This window comes from Apostichopus japonicus, chromosome 12 (assembly GCF_037975245.1).
Source record: "Apostichopus japonicus isolate 1M-3 chromosome 12, ASM3797524v1, whole genome shotgun sequence".
NCBI classification, from domain to species: Eukaryota; Metazoa; Echinodermata; class Holothuroidea; order Aspidochirotida; family Stichopodidae; genus Apostichopus; species Apostichopus japonicus.
Window position 1 is genome coordinate 25,400,685 of NC_092572.1, and position 23,191 is coordinate 25,423,875.

At 37.6% G+C, this 23,191-nt stretch overlaps 2 protein-coding genes across 2 annotated transcripts; one reads left to right on the top strand and one right to left on the bottom strand.

Annotated features, from left to right (window-relative positions):
* On the bottom strand, window positions 1-9,072 carry LOC139978004 (succinate dehydrogenase cytochrome b560 subunit, mitochondrial-like). Its single transcript, XM_071987907.1, has 6 exons — window positions 8,942-9,072; window positions 7,268-7,330; window positions 4,786-4,884; window positions 2,460-2,521; window positions 1,551-1,714; window positions 1-785 (listed from the first exon to the last, which is right to left on the bottom strand). Exons 1-6 carry the CDS (start codon window positions 8,956-8,958, stop codon window positions 681-683), a joined length of 510 nt encoding a protein of 169 aa, XP_071844008.1. The 5' UTR covers window positions 8,959-9,072; the 3' UTR covers window positions 1-680.
* A 5,742-nt stretch (window positions 9,073-14,814) lies between these two features.
* Window positions 14,815-23,191, top strand: LOC139978003 (aqualysin-1-like). Its single transcript, XM_071987906.1, has 10 exons — window positions 14,815-14,864; window positions 15,850-15,959; window positions 16,547-16,684; window positions 17,239-17,362; window positions 17,980-18,098; window positions 19,146-19,287; window positions 19,731-19,912; window positions 21,011-21,182; window positions 21,961-22,107; window positions 23,030-23,191. The coding sequence occupies exons 2-9, from the start codon at window positions 15,855-15,857 to the stop codon at window positions 22,104-22,106; spliced, it is 1,128 nt and encodes a 375-aa protein (XP_071844007.1). The 5' UTR covers window positions 14,815-14,864; window positions 15,850-15,854; the 3' UTR covers window position 22,107; window positions 23,030-23,191.

The window sequence follows — 23,191 nt, forward strand, 5'->3', positions numbered from 1 at the left end:
TTTGATTCAAAATTTGTCTTGTCTTTTATTGAGCATATTGGCAAGCAAATGTACAAAATAATATTATTGCCAAACCCAATATCGTTTTGTCTCTTCAAATTCCGGCCGAGTCTTCATAGCATAGACAAATAATAGCTTGAATAGTGACGGCTAACAAGATGACTTTAAGCAACGTCCATTTTGATACTTCTAGTAAAGTACTTTCCAAAGTCAAGCCGCCTTTGTTTTGATGAGGTCTTCAGAGGAAACAAAGTGGCCTTTCATTCGGGATGGCTCTCTGGCCAGAATACCTAAATCTAGGTGTAGCAGAAGGGTCATGAACTGGGTAGCAGCCCTGGAAGAAAAATACTCTATCGGTTTTCGATGGAATCTGACAGTAAAAATTTCCACCCGGAAGTACAGTCAAGTTGTTTCCAAACTTTTGATAATATTGTGTTTTGTTGTTTTACTTTCAAATCAATGTGAAATTTATTACAATCAAATCAAAGTAATTTTATTTATACCGAGGAGGATAATCTCTTGAGGTATTTTAGATCATTGTCCCATCTTGCTGCCCGTTCCCAATCATCACGAAACCAATATCAAACATACTATTATGCACCATGCAGGAAGGGTGGTCGGATTTTCTGAATTTCACATGGGTCGCGGATATCAGTGGTAGAGACTATCCCAGCGTCGTCCTACACGGCGGCGATACCGATACCAACCGCTAACGAAAGGCCCAACACAAACCAACCAGTCGTGTAAAGATTCTTCAGCTCAAATCCGTAGCCCATGTCCCAACACTGCAGATGAGAAGTGATGGAGGGTAAAAAAAAGAAAAAGCAAAAAAAAAAAGATTGAAAACCAGATTGAAAGATAGTATGTGATGTCAGTTAAAGCCCACTTTCTCTGTTTATTGACGAGACGACATTGACACGTTCGAGTCGGCTGTTGATAAACAAGACGAACAAGCCACATTTTACATATGATAATAATCGACAATTAAAACAATAGAACATGAAATTTTAGGTGAACTTCGAATCTATCAATGTCCTCCATCTTACAGATAAGAGTAGTGAGTTCCTACGCTCGGGTCCTCGAAAGGCAAAGACTAATAACCAAGAAGTTTGATACATACCTTGTGAATAAATACCGGCACTCACAATAAGTACTGTTTTAGAACTCTTTATGAGAGCTCTTTTATGGCAAAAAGGTATAAAATAGGGTCAATTCAATTGCCAAACAACAAGGAATACAAGCAAGGCCAGAATGGATTATCAGTCAGTGCTCCAAGAGCACCCCTAGGGGGAGGGGATGGGGGAGGGGGTCTCACAGTCCATCAGCTCAGTCTTCTCATTGACCATTTTTGCAAACTGGATAGAAATCCTTTTCAAAATAACAAGATGGCAGATCAAGAATGACAGAAAAAAAAGGGAAACAAATTAGAAACAAGGTGACAGGAGGCTTCTTGTGGAAAGCAGCATTTACAGTTTAATTTTAACAAATGTGCAAACGAATCTGGGCTTTCTGTGACAGAGAAGAGATGAAAGCCCGCCTCCGCGTCTTACCAAATGTCTGACACCGTTCAACGTATGGAAGGCCATCGGCCATGCGATCCCAAACTTTGTTAGGCCTATCAGAGCTGGGCCCACTGACCACGACTGCACCAAGGCGAGATAGGTCGCAAAGTCTCCGGGGAGTACGCTCATCGTGAGACCGAATGCATATAGCACTGAAAGACATGAATTTAATAATAATAAATAATTTATTCTTATATAGCGCTCTACATCAAAGAATGATCTCAAAGCACTTCACAAAATCGCATAAAATATTACAACTTAAAATTATTACAGCTTAAAAATATTAGTCTAAAAATATTGCAACATAAAAATTACAAAAATAAACAAATATAAACAAATATCCTTACAAATAATTACTCAAGCAATATAATTCAGAAATTAAAGACGAAAGCAATAGAATATGACAGCATACAATAAAACTAAATTACCAAACTATTACAGCCGAAAATTAGTAACAATAAGACTATCAAAATATAAATAGAAAATAAATGTTTTAATGTACAACAATCAAAATATTTGCAGAAAATATGTGAGTACTCTGTGACGACAGGTGGGGGGGGGGGGTTGGGGGAGGTGACAATGTGAAAGGTGTTAAGGTCATGCACCCCACCCTCCCAAAATCAGACGTTTCTGTCACAGAATGTAAAACTTTGGACAATTTTGGGTCCAACCCTGGAGGTCAATAGGCAGACTTCAAATTTCAGGACAACTACTTCCGACTCCTACCCCCAACCCATCCTCAGGGCCCCCACCCATCCTCAGGCCCCCACCCAACCCCAGGGCCCCCAACCCATCCTCAGGGCCCCCCACCCACTGCAAAATGGGGGCCTCTTATACCAGTTGGTGGATGCTTGCAAGTTTAGACAGTTCTTGAATCAATTGTTTTATCAAACTTACCACCTGTTAAGGCAATTCCAGTAGCTCGATGGGTGATTGAGAGCATGGTGGTAATCTGGGGTCTGTTGAAAGAAGTCAAAGAAGAAAAAAAACGGGTTTTTTTTTTTTTAATCCTTAATTATTTTAATCAGTGAAAGAGACAAAAGCCTGCTTCACAATATGCTACATTTCTAGCAATATTAAACGTAAATGTCAGAAATATTCAAATATCAAAAATGCTGTTGACATTGTTATGTAAAATTTGAATGCTAATGTAATTGAATCCAGTATCAATTTGGAGAATTAATTAACTGAACACCTCTCTCCTCCTCCTCCTCCTCCTCCTCCTCCTCTAATGAACTTGATAAACGATAATTGTCGTCAGCATGCAATACGTGATCACTAAATAGTCTTTATTTTCTGTTGGGGGGGGGGGGTTATTATCAACAACAAAAAAAAAAAAAATTTATGAACATAATTAACCCAAAGTTGGTCTGGGCAATTACTGACAATTTACGCAATTTAAAGGGATGATAGTCCAGTAGCCGGAGTGAATTGCTTAAATCACATCCTCATTACTGTACATGTCGCCCATTCAGCAAACCTTTATTTGAGTCAGGGGTAAGATATTGAGATGGGGTTTACAACTAACATTAAAGATTATTTCTTTTCTTTTCTCCTTACCCTGAAAATGTCACATTTTCTGCCCACCAGAATATATAATTCCAAGGTTACAAGATCTATTTCTATGGAGGACCAAACGTGGGGAAATTTGAATATTTTTGGTTAAATTATATGTGAAGGATCTGGTGGACATCTCTATGGAACAAAACCACAGAGAGTGAGAGAGAGAGAGTGTTGGACTATATACACAACCATTCTTCGACTTCCTTCTAAGTCTGAAGAGAACTGTTTGCTTAAAAGGATTGTCTGGTGGCCCAAAGAAGTTACCTTAAAAAATAGTAAATAATTTTCCAAACATGTTGTCAAAGTATGAGAACGCTAATGTTGCGTTTGACAGAGAAACGATTTTTTTAAGACACTTCAAATATGATTTGAACAGTACAATACGTGACGTCAGCTCTGCCATAGCAGATTGCGTCATAACCCACCCTCCGCACAGTACCTATACGGTAATCACAACAAAAACAGCGTGTGTATACAGATAAATTTCTTCCTTAATTTCCGGTGAAATTTCTTAAAAATTAGACATGTTTTCAAAAACTCCTTAAGCCACCATGTACTTGAGCGGTGGTTCCGTGGTCTTTGTGTAACACAAGGTAAATTTTAACAGCAGACTCTGAGTTGTTCAGGCTATGCATCGCGCTATCCAGCTCCAACGCGAAAAATGTTCGCATGTAGGCTGTACTCAAACGTTGACAATCGGACAGTTCTGCGAAGCCTAAGCTTTTCAGCGCTATATTCTGCTCTGACAACGATTCGATCAATTTCTTCAATAATTTCCGGTGAAATTTCTTATAAATTAGATATAATTTAAAAAACTCCTAAAGCCGCAATATATTTAGTAGATCGGTGGTTTCGTGGTCTTTGTGTAACACAAGATAAGTTTTAACAGCAGGCTCTTCGTTGTTTATACATCGCGGTATCCAGCTCCAGCGCGAAGAATGTTCGTGTGTATAGGCTACTGTAACGTTTACAATCGGACAGTTCTGCGATGACATCGATCCCGCCAAGTTTCATCTTTCGGTTTAACGAATACTTTATAAGTTTCCTTTTACTGTTAATTTGATCCGTGAATTTTATTTCAGCGAGTTCGAAGAACAGTTAATGAACTGTGGTTTGAGTGTGAGTGTACTATGTGTAACGCTATACAAGTACACCAACTGAGCATCGTAGTATATACGTTCGCGAGTATGTACGTTATATATATGAGGCAAATTCAATGTGCTTACACGTGAGTTAATTTGCTGCGGAATTGGGAGTGCTAACTTCAAGTCGCCTGTTTTGCCTATCTGCAAGCACTACGTCAAACACCATATTGAAGCGTTCGAACAAACGGTACTTTTGGTGAGAAACTGGTGAATTTGAAAACCAGATTTCTACAAGAAGAAAATGTCGAATGGGGACAATTTTTACATGGTTAGAAAGAGAAAAATAATAACTACAAGGACAATGTATCAAAATCTTCCACCAGACAATTCCTTTAAGTACTGAAGTGTTAGTTATTAACGGGTCTTCAAAAAATTGGAAAATATCCTTAGGTGAAGAAGAAATAAGGTCCCTTGCAGTCTCCATAATGCATGAGTTCCTGCATGAGAAATAGTTATCACAAAGCATTGACTTTCAAACAAAAGGATGACAAAAATTACAGATCTATATTTCTTACTTATAAATCGTCAAATGAGGTGACATGGGCCTGTTAAGTTTCCTGTTTTTCTCCCAAAACTGATCTTGTTCCTCTTTGGCAGTGGTCGCCATGGTGATCCTACAGAGAAAGATTGTAAATTGTGAACTACCAGATAGGAAATTAAACAGCCAGTATTTACTAATCACAGACATGTGGAAAATACTTCACTGTCAGGCACAACAGCAATTGGCTTGTTACGGTAAGGAACTCAGAGTTGGTAAGGCAGGCAGTACATAAAGGCCCAAAGCCCAGGAGCGTTTCATGAGGACGTGGCAAGAACCCATCACTAATCCCATTCCAAATCTATGCTCAAAATGAAAGCTAGCCTTAGCTATGGATGTATCCAGTCTGTGTAGACTGTAGCCTACATACAGTACATTTACGAACATCTTCCAAAACAACTTCGGTGACCAATGGAAGAATTATAGCCATCCACTTTCCTGTTCCACCCCATACTTTGTTGACTGTCATATTAGGCAGCAGTAAAGGCCTTATTACCATGGGTGGATTTATGCAAAAATACACCAGGCATTGTTTAAATATCTATCCAATTGGCTCATTTTGATTAGTATTTTCACCACCTCAGATGGGGAAACTGGATGCCCCCTACTGTAGATTACAAAACCCACTTTACTTTGACTTGACTTTTTAAGGATACAAGGGCTGGAATTGTGATTAGTATTTCCACCACCTCATATGGGGGAAACTGGATGCCCCCTAGATTAAAAAACCCACTTTACTTGACTTGGCGTTTAAGCAGACAAGAGCTGGAATTTTGATAAGTATTTCCACCACCTCAGATGGGGGAAACTGGATGCCCCCTAGATTAAAAAACCCACTTGACTTGACTTTTAAGCATACAAGGGCTGGAATTTTGATAAGTATTTCCACCACCTCCGATGGGAGAAACTGGATGCCCCCTAGATTAAAAAACCCACTTTACTTGACTTGGTGTTTAAGCAGACAAGAGCTGGAATTTTGATAAGTATTTCCACCACCTCAGATGGGGGAAACTGGATGCCCCCTAGATTAAAAAACCCACTTTACTTGACTTGGCGTTTAAGCAGACAAGAGCTGGAATTTTGATAAGTATTTCCACCACCTCAGATGGGGGAAACTGGATGCCCCCTAGATTAAAAAACCCACTTGACTTGACTTTTAAGCATACAAGGGCTGGAATTTTGATAAGTATTTCCACCACCTCCGATGGGAGAAACTGGATGCCCCCTAGATTAAAAAACCCACTTTACTTGACTTGGTGTTTAAGCAGACAAGAGCTGGAATTTTGATAAGTATTTCCACCACCTCAGATGGGGGAAACTGGATGCCCCCTAGATTAAAAAACCCACTTTACTTGACTTGGCGTTTAAGCAGACAAGAGCTGGAATTTTGATAAGTATTTCCACCACCTCAGATGGGGGAAACTGGATGCCCCCTAGATTAAAAAACCCACTTTACTTGACTTGGCGTTTAAGCAGACAAGAGCTGGAATTTTGATAAGTATTTCCACCACCTCAGATGGGGGAAACTGGATGCCCCCTAGATTAAAAAACCCACTTTACTTGACTTGGCGTTTAAGCAGACAAGAGCTGGAATTTTGATAAGTATTTCCACCACCTCAGATGGGGGAAACTGGATGCCCCCTAGATTAAAAAACCCACTTTACTTGACTTGGCGTTTAAGCAGACAAGAGCTGGAATTTTGATAAGTATTTCCACCACCTCAGATGGGGGAAACTGGATGCCCCCTAGATTAAAAAACCCACTTTACTTGACTTGGTGTTTAAGCTGACAAGAGCTGGAATTTTGATAAGTATTTCCACCACCTCAGATGGGGGAAACTGGATGCCCCCTAGATTAAAAAACCCACTTTACTTGACTTGGTGTTTAAGCTGACAAGAGCTGGAATTTTGATAAGTATTTCCACCACCTCAGATGGGGGAAACTGGATGCCCCCTAGATTAAAAAACCCACTTTACTTGACTTGGCGTTTAAGCAGACAAGAGCTGGAATTTTGATAAGTATTTCCACCACCTCAGATGGGGGAAACTGGATGCCCCCTAGATTAAAAAACCCACTTTACTTGACTTGGCGTTTAAGCAGACAAGAGCTGGAATTTTGATAAGTATTTCCACCACCTCAGATTGGGGAAACTGGATGCCCCCTAGATTAAAAAATCCACTAGACTTGACTTGACTTTTAAGCATACAAGGGCTGGAATTTTGATAAGTATTTCCACCACCTCAGATGGGGGAAACTGGATGCCCCCTAGATTAAAAAACCCACTTTACTTGACTTGGCGTTTAAGCAGACAAAAACTCGAACCCACAACTTCTTCGATACTTGCTTTCATTGCTTGTTAATGCCACCACCTTTATGCATTCAACAGGTCAACCATATTGCACTGATATTTATATTTGATGGTTACTTAAGGGTCAATATTTGACATGTACAGCACTTACCTTGTGCAGGACACCAGACATGGCCTGGTGTAAGCCAACAGCTGGTGGCCCCGTGAAAGTCCTCTGTAAATATATTGCAAAATGAACAAGATACACTGTAACTTCAACTTTGTGTACATCATCACATTGGTTTTAACATATCCTCCAACTAAGGACGACGACTTTCGGTCAAAGTTTAGTTAACTTCTAGTAATTAACATACAGTCCAATCCCAAACCCCCCCAAAAAAAGCACTGAGCCACAGTAATGTTTTCTCTTATTATTCTGGTTATCAAGGTATTCACCAAGTTACAATTTGCTTCATCTCTGAAATTGATGATTGCTTAATTGATGACTACATTCAGCAACATATGGGTCAATCCATGCCAAATCAACAGGTTTTTGGGTCGATTCCACGTCGACCCTCTTAGAATCGCCTGAAATTGATATGGTGTAGGACTGTAGGATACGGCCATGTCTAGCAACCAAATCCAGGTTGCATCTTAAGAACCCTAAATATGCCCTCAATTTTGGAGGCATCTTTTGCATAAATGTAAAGTATTTTATGTAGGATATTGTGGTAAACATGTGACCAGGCTCTTAATTTAGCTAATTTTGAGGAAAATTTATGGCCTCAATATTTCATGACAAATTTGTTTTATTACCAATTGAGTTCATAAAACTGAAAGCCAAGTATGTTTTGTTTTTTTAATGAGTCTTATTTCGCATCTTAAGAACTGAGTTTTGGTGAAGGATGAATGACTAACTTGTAAGCATATGTTAGGTCTAACAGTAGGGTATGTCATCATGTTATGGAATAATTAAAATAATAATAATTAATTTAAATATTAACTCAGGGATGTGCCCACACTGGGCGGCACTGGGCGGCCCCGCCCAGCACTGTTTTCATCTAAAATCCCGACATTCCTAACAATATATTCAACATAAATTGGGCCTAGCCTATGCCAAAATTATACAGACTAATAATGCATCAGTTACGCATGCGAGAAACATTGCTTACGATTCTCAATTGGTACCTTGTAAAATCTCTTTGAAACATTGAACTAATAACTTTTACCAGGTACGTAATATATTTCACTAAAAAAAAAATAAAAAAATGTAAATTGGTTAGCAAAAGTAGTACTTGTGTATGTGCTTAAAAAGCTACACAAGTGCCAGCATTTGGCATCTGAGCACCTTCAAAAATCGAAACACCCCACTCCCCTTAGACCCCACCCCCAGGACGGTGATCAGTATACCTGGCACTCAGGAAATCCTGGGCAGATCCCTGCTAACTCTTGCTCCTTAGTCTTGGTATGGGCTTCTAAGTTCTTTCTCAACATATATTGTTAAGCCCTTTGCTTTTCTAATGCGAATTGTTTATTATATATAAGTTAGCTTCACAGTCATTACATAACATAGAGGGGGCCTAACGTAGAGTACCACTTTCTATCCTAACTGAAGGGTGGTCCTCACGCGTTCGCAGAACTACCCCCAACGCAATCTGAACAAACAGACATAGCATATCATTACGTAGCCTAACTTCGTACAATGCAAACACATTGAACGTACGATACGTAACGCTAAAAATAATAACCAGGCCCACCTCATCATGGTGAAAATCAAAAGAAATGATCTAATACTCAAATAAAGACTTGAAAATAAAATAAATCATTTCTGTGACAGTTCACCCACCTTCCGATCAGAGCCATAACTGCTGAATTACAGAATAATATTGCGTAATGTTCTTCTTGCACCCATGAATTCACAAATCGAACGAGAGGGCGCTGTGTCTTTTGGTAATACAGAACCGTAGATTTCCATATACGGCTATGTGGTAATCAGCGTTAACAGCGACAAGTGACGAAAACGCTAGATTTGCCAAAATAAAACCTCAGAAAACGCTAGATATCAATGTTTTCTTTTCAATTATTCGTTGCACTGATTTATATGATAGGCAGTCTAGTGATCATTTTTAACAACAAGTTATAAACGGTTTATCATAATCAGGAAATAAATACAAGAAAATTAACCGTGGATTTATCAAACAGACTATTCAGGCCTAATAAAAACCCCAAGTTAAAAAAAGTCTCTCATGAATACAGTTTCCTCGGTAGTACAGCGTTAATAGCCACGGAAACCTATAAATAGATTTGATTGGGTTGCCAAGTGGTGATTTGGTGAATTACAAATTTTGGGCGTTAAACACTCGATTCCCGCCATATTTGAAAGAACGTACGCTAGAACACTAGAAACTGGCATTTGTTGACACAGGCCGTGCAGTGTGTAGGAAAGAAGAACTTTCATGCAGGCTACATGTAAAGATTTACGAAACTGAGAAATATTAGGAATGTCTAAGCTATTATAAACAAGTTAGGATAAACCGCTCTTTTTCTCCTGGTTGTATTGTTCCATATCATTAATAGAGCGCCGTACAGAAGATAAAAGTAAACGTTGTCTGTGGTTCTTAAATTATCTTGAGAACGACAATCCACATCCCATTCTTTTTTTTATATCCAATGGCATTGATGTTCATTTTATGTCTTGAAGTCACTTTTGGCGTTCCTTGCTGTTGAAATACATCATGCCCACTGGCCGAACGTAGACCGATTTCTCTCGACTCATCATTATCAATATTGAACCCAAATACCCAACAGTAAGCAAGAGATGTTTTACACGATAACAGTAGTCAGATGCTTTGTAAAAAGGACAAACAACTTTGTTGCTGAAAAAATATCCCGAATAAATCAATGGAACAGATAATGATAGACTTAATTGAGTGTACCAATTTTCGGATCTCCTCTTTCTATATTATTTGCAGTAAAATTGATTGACCAACATGTAGGCATATTGTAATAGGCTATTGAAAGCAATTGAAGCACTCCAAACCCTTGTAAAGGCCAGTAGAGGTGTGATTTGGTTTTGGGGGGATAAGTTGGGTTTCAAATAGAACCATTTGGTCATTATCCTTAAGGACTTTTAAAAGGAAAATGTTTATATCGGATACCCTATTCAATGATCTCCCATAAGGAAACATTCCCGAAGTAGCATAGAAAAGTTAATAAAAGATATAATACCGGTTGGCATGGCCAAGATTAACAAGGGCTCCTGTTTAATTGCACTTCAGTGGAGAAAGGAGGGTGCAGTTGGGAATGCAAAGAGGGACTTTTATACCGTCCTCTTGAATACCGAATCAGAGGCAGTTTGCCAATTTGGTAATTTTGATTATATATATATATATATATATATATATATATATATATATTATATCAAATATATAAGGCATGCATTTACTGGCTTCTAATTATTTCATTCAGTCGCAAAAGTCATTCTGGTATGACATTGAATATTGTCAGCTGTAGGCAGTATTGCAGCCATTGGACTTCGACACAATAAAAGGAAGAACCAATCACATTATTTCGTTGACTACAAATTAGACGTTACACCCCCAAGCGTATGTTTGAATATTCAATGTCATAAATATCATTCTGGAATGACGTTGAATATTGTCAGCCACGGTATTGCATTTATTGATTTCTTCGCGATTAAATGAAGGACCAATCACCTTTCTTTTGACTAAATTGGACGTTACAACCCCAAGGGTATGTTTGAATATTCAATGTCATAAATATCATTCTGGAATGGCGTTGAATATTGTCAGCCACGGTATTGCATTTATTGATTTCTACGCGATTAAATGAAGAACCAATCACCTTTCTTTTGACTAAATTGGACGTTACAACCCCAAGGGTATGTTTGAATATTCAATGTCATAAATATCATTCTGGAATGGCATTGAATATTGTCAGCCACGGTATTGCATATATTGATTTCTATACGCGATTAAATGAAAAACCAATCACCTCTCTCTTGACTAAATAATATTTGCATATTCATATTTGCTAATCCATATTCAGAGTCAATGACCCGGTCATACTCTACATAGAAAGATCGGGTGATACTGATCCATCTGTTTATTATTTTTTTTTTTAAATAAATATATTGAACGAAGAAATAGCGTGACAACTAATAAATATTTTTAACAGGTGGTAATCAAACGAAAAGATAACTCAAATCAGGGTTTTGGATTCTTACATGACTGCTAATGCTGACATAAGAAAAAAAAAAGTAAAAAAAAAAAGAAGGTATATGCGGAGGCGACAGAGCTGAGGGATGGGATTTTCTTACGTACACACAATTTTGTGAAACCTATTGTTGGTAAAATGCGCCATCATTTTTCATTTTGTGGTAATTTACAAAGTGCCTTTGTGGAAATTTAAACGTGCTCTTTTATTGCAAATATATAATAATAGGTGAAAAGTAGCGAAATTTTAATTTTAAAGTGCCTTTTAGAAAAAAAAATTATGTTAATTATTGTTTTTTTTTTGTTCCTGGTGAAGGACCTCCACACCGCCTACGTAACACTGGAGTCGGCTTCAACGACCCCAGGGTTACCGTACCCCTCTTTAAAATACTCGACCCCCCTCCCAGCTCCTTTTAATGGTCGAGGCGGCAGAGTTGTGTACATTACTTTGATATTCTCTTCGGGGAGGTGTTTGAGACGGAGGGAAAACAAAACTCTCTCCAAATATACCACATGAGAAATCGTGCTTGAGATTTACTTCATGTTATAGTTCCAGTTAGGTTATTGGCAGGTCTACACTTCATCACCCATTGAAACTAAGTATGCTTACATGCAAGGGATGCTGAAAACTGTAGTTAACTAGAAAAATCCTCAAGATATCAATATTTAAATATATGTGTGTATATATATATATATATATATATATATATATATACATATATATATACATATATATATATATATATATATATATATCCCGTGTGTGTGCTTATATGGATGGGTCAGGGTAGGTTGGGGTCGGGGTGTAATCCACATTCGATCTCACACACAAACCAGTTATTGGCACAACACCATTTTGGGAGATCCTCCCAGACTGCTACTCGTGGCTATTAGATATATGCCTATGTACGGAAATGTTAAGGTACCATCTATAATGTTAAGACCTTACAGTAAATTTATTACCAAGTTTCGACAAAATGATAAATTGTTCAATTAATACGAATTAGCAGTTTCCGAATTTCGTGATCTAATTAGCTCAATTATAAAAAAAAAAATTAAAACCTCATTTCAATACCTATCTGTCAATACTTGGGTCCCTATTGACAAAAATGTCCAAATTTTAAGTAATTACAATGTGTCAATATTTTCCCCCAGGGACAACGATATGACGTTGAAATGGGAATATAAGGAGAACTGATCAACTCATTCATTAGTCTGATACAAAATGACAGAATAATTACTTATCAAAACTAAAACCGATTAAAAATGTTTACAGTAAAATGATGTTTTTTTTGAAAGTTAACCTAAAAGTAAGTATTTTACTAATTTTCCGAGAAATAATGGAATTTGTGTTTTTTTTTTAATTAATCATTTCACAGTTTAGAAAAAAATGTTGAAAAATGATCACTCATGATATGAGAGTAAAAATATATTTTCGTGCGCAATTCGTCATTTAATTGCAACATGTGCACGTTTTTAAAGTCATAAAGTTCTCGATTCGACAATTTTCTGCAATTTGAGCAATTTAACAGAAATTTTTTGTCGAAAGCTACCGAGTGGCAATAAAAACTATTATGTGAACACTTCAACATACTTATGGCACCTTAAGGTGTCCATATCTTCCGTACATCATCCGACATCGTTTTATCAGTTTGTTCCATTTAGTTGCTCATAGTGTAAACACCGCGTGTACACATTCACACACTTTTCATTTTTTTTATTTGAGATACGCAAAGTTCAAGAACTTTTCATTACAAAAAAAAACAAAAAAAAAACAGGTGTTTTAAAAGTAACCCAGCACGAGATGATACTCTACGGTACGGGGGAAGGGGGGGTGAGATAAATGAGAAATGATCCTCTCCCCACCCCCTGCCCCCGTTAAATCAGTGGCGGGAGTAGGATTTCGGAGGTGAGAGGCAGACTTGTGATTCCCCCGACTGATATGGGGGAGTGGTCTAAGGGGGCATCGCCCCTTCCACTTAGATTTTTTTTTTCACAGGGTAAACTATATGTAGATCCAAAATCGTGACATCAATTACTAAGAAATACTTCACGTGTGTACTGATTATACATACAATTCATGAATGAAAACTTGGATCACCTGATGACATAGACTTCATTGCTTACATGTATAATATACCGACTTACCGTAGTGATTTTCACCCGACTGGAAGATTCCCCCCCCCGATTGGCTTCGGAGGTTGAGGGTGGACCAGGCCCCACCCCCCTCCCCACATCCAACGCAGCCCCCGGCCAACCATTTTTGCACGCCAATGCGTCAAATGAATTTTACACGGTATCCACTGTATACCTGCTAAACTGTGTAAACTTAACAAAATCAATTCAGTGAAATTTTCCTTAAGCGGCGACGAAGACTGGGGATATTTGGGGCCATTTGCACCCCTCACTCCCCCCACTTGAGTGAAAAATCAAACCTCCAGGGCGTCCTCTTTCTATCAATAAAAAGTGACCCCTTTTTGTATAGGTTAAACATAGAGTACCCTTTTTCATTTTTGAAAGTTAAAATTTACCTTTTCCATTTTTGAATTTTTCATCAATTGCTCATGCACTCTTTAAATAACAAAGTTGACTTTTTGGGGGGCTTTTTTGACTTAACAAAATGACCACAAAAAAAAAGGTCCTCTGCATTGACCAAATGGGAAACTTTTTGTCACAAACCCTGCGGGAGGGGAAGGTGGGTACGAGTGATTGTTCCCCAGCTACACCGCCCTGTTCATTTCATAACACAAATGTTGTAGTGGAAAGAGAGAAAAAGTGCATGGTTAAAACGAAACTTGCAATCCAAAGCTGTATCTCAATTTCCACCAAACACCCACAAGATCAAAAAAAAAAAGTAACACGAAATAATTTGTCCATACGTAAGTATATGTAAGCCTGGTAGCACTCTACCGTACTGCGTATGCGCATGCGCATACCGTCTATTTTGAGGTAAGGGGGACATGACCCTTACTAATAGGGCACACTTATGCATTTTTACCACTCTCCCCCCCCCCCCATTATTGTGGTTTGGTGCCCTCAGTTAGGGTGGGGGTGGATGTCACTAAAAATCGTTTTCCTCTTATTTATCGCTGAAATATTTGATAAATAACCTACATTCTCGTATGCATCAACCAAATAGAATACTGTTTTAATACACTTTAATGAAACTCTGACCATGGCAGTGACTGCCAATGACGAAACCCTTCCAACTGGACGGGTTTTTTTTATTTATTTATTCATTTATTTATTTATTTTTATTTGTTGGACATATGTCAAGTTCGCATAAGGCACCGAGCCAACCAATCGATTTGAATAGTAAGATAACAGAGTAAACAATAGAACCGCCCTAAAAATTGCTTTATATTTTATTATATTTTACGTTGCTGGCAGAAGATAATAGTATTTGTCAGACATAAGCCAGATGCATCCTCACCCACATTTCTGATCTGCCAAAAAATGGATAAAAGTGCCGGTATTGTCACCTACAATTCATACCGTTCCTGACTACAGCTCAAGATACATCTAGACAGTTTGGTAAGAATTTTATTTTATCAATTTCAATAATTTCTCTTTTCAGTTCGTTTTAATGTCAGGATGAGTCCAGGTAAATTACACTGTTATAATTATACTTCATACATACTAATGTTGCCTTCTCAGGCAAATGTTGACAATAAATTAGATCCATAATTATGTTAAGCTTTGACCGACAGTTTTGTGCTAGTAAATACTTGTATGTGGTGTTAAAAGAGAGTGTAGGCCTACATCCATTGTCCCGTATAGCTGTGGTCTAATTTCCCCTGGCTGATAGTAAAAAAAAAAAAAAAAAAAAAAATCCGCTTGAACCACTAGCTCTCGATTGACTGACTAAATGAGGCGCCGTGCTATGATTGGTTGATAAATATGGTTCAGTTAGTTGAGTGCTTGACAAGTTGACTACGTCCTTTGGAAATAATAGTATTTCTCATTATTATAATAGAAGAATATATTATTATATTATAGTATAATATATATATATACGTATAGATCATATATTAATAGATAATTATTATAATAGAATAACAGATTATGATATTATACTATGATATGATATGATATATATTATATTATATATATATATATATACGAATATATATAATATATATGTAATATATATATATATATATATATATATACGAATATATATGAATGTATATACGAATGTATATATGTATATATACGAATAGGGCATGTATTAATCGATACTTATTATAAAAGAATATACTAGATTATTATATAGTATATATACTTGTAGTATAGATAATTATCATAATAAAATAATTTATGAAGAGTACATGGGGCATTAGTGAAGTGCAAGAGTATTTTTATCTACTCGGTAATGAATATGGACTTCCCTTATTCATACCCCTTCCCAGTCCCTCCCCCCCCCCCCCCCTCCCCCTTTTTTTTTTCATTTTACGCAGAACCGATCAAATCCGACCAAGGTACATATTATCAATTGTTCTTCTTTTTTGTTTGGCAGTCAACATGAAATTCCTCCTAATCGTCCTCTTTGCCGCCGCTGTTAGCGGTTTGGCCCCTCTTTACACCCAGAAGGACAAGATCGAAGGATCTTACCTCGTCACCCTCAAGGTAGGCTTTCACTAGATGAGAGATTATTATGTGATGGAAATGTCATTCTTCAAATAATACTCCAACCGATCAAAGATGAATATATTAACACAAAAAAGTGGGTTGTAAAAAGTTATAAGTTGAACACCAATTTGAGGCTTTTTGTATTAATTAAGCAGCCTGTGAGTATAATTCATTCAATGCAATATTTCGGCTGTTACTATACTTGGACCTTGTCTTACATTTCTGGAGCAAATCGATTTTAATTTCGAATGGAACCAACGACGTTATCTGTTTAACAAAAACAACAATAACAAACTTAACAGATTAACATATCGCTCACATACGTTGTCTTATTAGTGTCTATGAAGTAAAAGAATAAATACCCCCCCCAAAAATATAACAAAAAATCAAACCGACAGGTTTGAAATACAAGTATCTCTCCTTTTTCTTTATTATTTCAAATTCATCTGGTTCATTTAGTCATAATCGAAAAGACAGAAAGATATGGCTGAATATGGGCTGTTACGCGCAGGTGTGGTGTCGCTCTCTCACTCTCTTTAACTTAATAATATTTGATTTTGATTTTTGATCTGACATTAATTTAGGGAAACGTCGACGTCAAAAGTGCCGTAGCAACCATCAGAGCCCTGCCTCTCTTCTCCACTCTCGGAGGAAGAATCGACCGTGAATACACCGTGCTCAATGGATTCGCTGCTACTCTAAGCGGAAAGGCCCTTGACTTGGTATGTGCACTTTTTGATGATATCTCTTATTACTAACATGATGTTAAATCTGTGCCAAATCGAACTGAAGTCACCTCGTTGCCGAACAGTGTTTGAAATGCCGAACCAATAACGAATGATTTAATCTCCATTTATCTTGACTTGTTTTGTTTTTATTTACCGCACAAGGACATGTAGAGTTTTTCGTTAAACGTTTTAATAATTTGGCTCCAAAAGGTATGTTACTTTTCCTCTCACCCTTAGATCGTACTTTCCATACTCATATATAGGCAGGTCGCGTCATCACGTTGTCCATACTTAACCTCTTAAGTAATCGCCGTTCGTAACATCAACCTCGTTACTTCAGTTGGTGTAGGTTTTGAACACAATGGGGGGGGGGGGGGAGGGTGGGCAGGTGGGGGGGCGGTATACTAGTACCTTCTGGGTGGCCCTCACAATCTCCAAAATTAGTAGAAAGGATTTTTGAAACTCTGAGAAGGAACGCAATAACCAATCGATGTCACTTCGCTGGTATTTAAATTCACTTTTGGCCTTCACTTGACGTTAACTTTCAGGTTCGTCGTCTCGACTTTGTTGAGTTCGTTGAAGAGGATCAGATGATGTATGCTTCTGTAGAGTGGGGTCTTGACAGAATTGACCAGAGATCTCTTCCATTGAACAACGGCTATAGCGCCAAGGGTAAGTTTTGTCATTTTAACAGAGCAAAATACTTGCCACATATCGTAAATTTGTATTGACCAGCCACCTTTATATTGACAACTTGAGACTTACTCGATATACTGTCAGAATTAGGGCAGAAATCAAGAACAATGTTGGTATTATTTATAGATGACAGTTCTAAATATTACATTTGTGCGAGTTATTTTAAAACTTTGAATACCACGTGAAAATGTTCCTAGGGGAGCATTTGTTCTCACACAATGTATTTGTTATGGTGGGCTGTTTTTGAATAGGTATTTCGTGGAAACGTCATAATATTGATATCAGAATCCCTTCAGGACTAGAAATGGTACAAAAGCTGTCAAATGAATGCCGCGCCTGGCACTTTCAACTTATAAACAAAACGTGTGAGGAAACTAAAAATTCCAAATATGAACTCCAACGTATATTACTGACAACTAACATGATATTCTATAAAGTAAAACTCAAGTCCATAGAAGGGTGGTGAAACGGAATCGATAAAATACCAAGGTTTTTCGTTTGTAAAAGGTCTGGAACGCATTATCGAACAACATCGAGAATGTTGTCAAAATGAACTTATATATGCATTAAGAAACATTTGTCTGTTGTTTTAGGAACTGGTAGCGGAGTTACCGTGTACGTTATTGATACTGGAATTAACCCCAGCCACAACGACTTCGGTAGTCGTGCTTCAACCAGCTCTTCAATGGACTTCCACTCCAACCCCAACAGCGTAAATATATTATATTATATTTTACACAATCATCTTGCTATCGTTCGTATTAGTGATTAAATATTCATACAGGTTTGTTTTGGAATTTTAACTGTTTACAAATTATGGAAATGGATCTGCTAATTAATGTGGTTTTGAACAGTCATAATGCAGATCCTACTAACCAGGTTGTAAAAAGGTTTTAAAAGTGACCTAAAATAGCTCACCATGGTTACTACGTACGAACAAAGACAGTGTGGAACAAAAAAATATATAATGCAAGATCCCAATATGTAAGCGATTGTTAGGGACAGAATGTTGTTATATATGTATATCTTGGTAGCAGTGGCGTAGGAAGGTATTTTTGAGTGGGGGGGGGGGCTGAAGACTGATGGCTGGCCTGGGGAGGGGTCTAAGGGGAGGGGATTTTTTTTTTGCATTTCCAGGTGGCCTCAGATGCAATTTGGTGCAATATATTCAACATAATATTCAACACCCACTTCCATTTTGTAAATAATTTTGCATTTTCACCTGGCCTTAGATGCAATTTGGTGCTCCAAATGAGATTTTGTTCTCATTTGGAAATGAAAAAGGGGTTTTCTAACTTGCGAAGCTGGGGGGCGGAATGATACTTCCGCCCCACCATATTTTTCACTGGGGGGGGGGGGGGTTGGCGCCCCCAGCCCCCCGGTTCCTACGCCCTTGCTTGGTAGGTCTGCACTCCATAATTATAACAAGTCAAATCAAGAAACACGTGCAGATTATCATTCCGTTACACTCTGAATCTCCAAAGTATCAACTTTACAGCATATATGTGAGACGTTTCCACTATATAGACCTTCCACAGATGAGCCTAATATACGATATGCAAAACTGGGTCATTTCCTCACAGAAAGAACAATGGTGCTTGCCTGCACGTGACCTGTAATCTAGGATATAGTCATACAACAATTTTTGGTAATAGAGTGTAACATGTTATCATGAATTTGTGAGCCCAAGTTGTCAAAAAAGTATCCACAATAATTGTAGACGTGGAGTTTGATAATGATTTTTTTGTGGATATTATAGGGTATTGACTGTAATGGTCACGGAACTCACTGTGCTGGAACTGTCGGAGGAAGTTCTTATGGTGTCGCCAAATCAGTCACCCTTAAAGGAGTCAGAGTTCTTGGTTGCTTTGGAAGTGGATCAAACTCTGGAGTTGTCAGCGGTAAATATACATATATTATGTTACTTTTCCTTTAATCATCTATCTAAATTTTCATGGCTACAGATAGGGTGGATTTTGATAATGTTTCACACATTTCATGATACAATTATATCGTCCCCCCTCCCCCCCCCCCAAAAAAAAATAAAAATAAAGAAGAAGCAAAAGTATGTAAGTACTAAAAATAAAAGTTGGAAGGAACGAAAATAAAGCGTGCAGCGTGATATGGCTATATAGGGCATGATCGGCTCTTGGCAAATGTTTTAATGGCAACATACCATTTAAGGAAAGTTCCACTTCATATACAGACGTGCGTGTATTCAGCTGATGAAAACTCTATACCGGTCTCTGAGCCGTGATAAGAACAACAGTTTATTAGTACTAATGATGAGTGATTTTTTTTTAACGAAGATTCTAAACGACATTTTTATGAATTTGGACATCAGGTATCGACTACGTCGCTGGCCTCAGTGGAAAGAGAGTTGCCTCCATGTCCCTTGGAGGAGGAGCTAGTCTTACTACTGACAATGCTGTCACTCGTCTTTATAATTCTGGAGCCCCTGTGATCGTTGCCGCCGGAAACGAGAACCAAGACGCGTGCAACGTTTCACCAGCCCGTGCCGCTAATGTACGATAGCTAATATACGAAGTTATAAAAATAGTAATACTTTGTTCAGATGATATTGATACCTGTTTCTAGTGTCGATTAAAGTTACGTACGTTCCTACAACAATATATATATATATATATATATATATATATATATATATATATATATATATATATATATATATATATAAATATTGATATATATATATAAATATGTTATATTATTATTATTATTATTATTATTATTACAATATTTCTATAGCCCCATGACTAAAAAGATATTCTATGGCGCTTTACAAAACATATATCTAAACACATGAATATACGAAAAGAAGTAAGCAATACGAAGACAAGATATATAAAAAACAACTAGACAAGACAAAAGACAACCACAGAGACATGCAAGAGACTTAACCAAATGCTTCGCTAAAAAGATGTGTCTTAAGGGATTTCTTGAAAGTAGGGAAAGACACCTGAGCCCGAACGTACGAAGGCAAGTCATTCCATAGTTTTGGCCCACACACAGCGAAAGCCCGGCTACCAAATTTGGTGCTCGTGGTGGGAATATATAACGAGTGGGAAGAAATGCTCCTGATGCTGTATGGGGAGACACGTGTAATCAACATGGTATGGAGATAATCTGGAGCCTGTTTATGGATACATTTGAATACTATAAGCAAATAAGTTTAAATTTGATTCGCTGAGCTACGGGAAGCCAATGCAAGCTCCGCAAACACTCACTAGCACTATCGTATTTTGTCTTGTTGAGAATTAATATGGCAGCCTGGTTTTGGATGGATTGAAGTGGTAGTAATGCCGTGTATAAGGAAGACCACTTAAAAGAGCATTGCAGTAATCAAGGTGCGAGATGACAAGACCGAGAATTACCGATTTACAACTCTCATAGTTGAGGAACTTACGTACCCTTCTGATTTTATTTATATTGCAGCTGGCGACCCGAACTCTGCTAGTAATATGGGACTTAAGAGACATATTGGAGTCCAGGCGGACGCCCAATAATTTTACATGCTCAGCTACATTAATCTAAGATATGTTTCTGGTACAAGCAACGAAGTGTTCTGATATAACCATGCACTGTGCGTCTTTTTGTATATAGGCTTACACCGTTGGTGCCACCGACGACAGTGACACCATTGCTTCCTTCTCCAACTATGGATCGTGTGTAGATATCTTTGCTCCTGGTGTCGACATCAGGTCTGCCAGTCACTCCTCCAACTCTGGATCCGCCACCATGAGCGGTACTTCAATGGCCTGCCCACACGTTGCTGGTGAGTATTTATCATACACTATAAAGGTTTTCTATGTAGCCCCCCTCCTCATATATATATATATATATATATATATATATATATATATATATATATATATATATATATATATATATATCTGCTAAATAGAGAGAAAACAAATCAAAACTATCGGTCATTGATTAATCTTCGGCAACGTCATTATATTATCACTATATACCATCAACCTATTTCCCCTTAACTGAGATTTCCAAATCGACTAATTTAGCATTCAAGAATAACTGGGGTAAAATTGGAGGGCCAGAACCTCCAGGAATGGTTTTCATTATAACACGTTTTAAGCATATCTATACATAAGATATGAAAATCAAGAACGACGAAAGTGCTCTCAAGCATTTTGGTCGGTTCGGCGGAAGACAATTTGAACATTTACATGCCAATTATTACTCGAAAAAAAGTTTACTAAACTTGATTCAAGTCAGGTATAGAGTCCGATATTTCTTCATCACATGTATGAAGGTGAATGGGTGTTTTTTTTTTTTTTTATAAATGAGTAATATTTGCCACTGAACTTTGGACAGATGACATTGTGAATTTATATACCTTGTTGCTATAAACATTTAGACTGTTGATCAGCGTAAATGTGTTATAAGTCCCCCCCCCACCCCCTCCCCCCTCCCCCTCGTCGTGTCCTTAAATATCGATTTTCTCTTCTAAAAGTAAAATAGAAATATCTTATCCGAAATGCTGATGAAATCGTTCCAATTTCATTTCTTGCTCATCTTATGTCGTATTTTAGGTGGTGCCGCCCTTGAGTGTGGATCTCTCAGTTGTAACCCAAGCAGCATCTACAGTGCTCTATCCAACAATGCCAGTTCCAACAAAATCAGTGGTTTGACATTCAGCAAGTCAAGCAGCCCTAACCTTCTCCTCTACGTCGCTTGAGGTATGTAACGCAATCAAGAAATCCATTGAGTATTTAATCGATAGCAAGGAGGGTGTTATATTATAATTACCCATGTAATCTCTAATTGAAAGTATTGGTCATATATTACTTTCTGGTTCACAGGCATATCAAGATAAGTCCCTTGCGTTCGACGAGGTAAAACAGTAACGCAACGGGCAAACAGTGATGATAAAATGCCCCTATATGCCAAAAGTTTTCCCTTTATTTTAACTTTTACATTACATTTGTTTAAATAATGTTGTAACCGTCGATATATAGCTGTGCACATATCATCATCATTTACTACTAGTATACGCATATACCTTGTAACAACAACTTCTCAGAAGCAACATAACAGTCGATAGAGAAGCATAATTGCTCACTATTGACTGAAATGATTTTTTTTTTGTCTTGGAAGCTGAAAGTTACAACTCTCTGACAAAATCCTCAGTCTAAAAACTAAAGCTGACAACCCAGAAAATTAAGAGATATTCAATTGTTTGTATCTTACTTTTCTTGCTGAAATAATGAGGTCTTTATCTGGATACATGGTGGTATATGCGGTGCCTTCTTGTGACCAAACTTCTATATTGTCGTAGTGCTATATGCATATGTAGCAACAATGATATACACACTGTAGCTGCCGAGTTAAGCTCCATGCACACAATCGGCTAATAATTATACAGTGACGGAAATAAACCCCAAAATTCTGTATTTATAGTCATTTTCACTAATTACTAATTCAACCATTGTTCGGAATTTATAATCATAGAAACTATACTGACCCGTTTGATCTATATCGTGACGGTATGATTGCGAAGCTGATAAAGTCGACCAGACTATACGACGAGTATTTATATAATCATGTAACGTATAGTTATAGACTTTCTTTCTAATGATAATAAATTTCAATCCTTTTCAGGTACCGATGAGGAATTGCCAGGCTGACTCTTGGAAGCAGTTTGCTGACAATAAATGATTTCAAATTTTTAAAATGATGTTTAACGATAGGTAATACCGGGGGCGGAAAAACCTCAGATTGTATTGATTATTAATAATAGAAATAAACAAAGCATAACAAAAA

Excerpts from the sequence above, each read along its gene's own strand:
- LOC139978004 (XM_071987907.1), bottom strand. Across the intron at positions 1,715-2,459 it reads TGGAATTGCCTTAACAGGTG|TGCTATATGCATTCGGTCTC; the intron begins GTAAGTTTGATA and ends CATGTCTTTCAG. Across the intron at positions 786-1,550 it reads TGAACGGTGTCAGACATTTG|TGTTGGGACATGGGCTACGG; the intron begins GTAAGACGCGGA and ends TCTCATCTGCAG.
- LOC139978003 (XM_071987906.1), top strand. The coding sequence starts at position 15,855 with ATGAAATTCCTCCTAATCGTCCTCTTTGCCGCCGCTGTTAGCGGTTTG. Across the intron at positions 17,363-17,979 it reads CAACGGCTATAGCGCCAAGG|GAACTGGTAGCGGAGTTACC; the intron begins GTAAGTTTTGTC and ends CTGTTGTTTTAG. Across the intron at positions 18,099-19,145 it reads TCCACTCCAACCCCAACAGC|GGTATTGACTGTAATGGTCA; the intron begins GTAAATATATTA and ends TGGATATTATAG.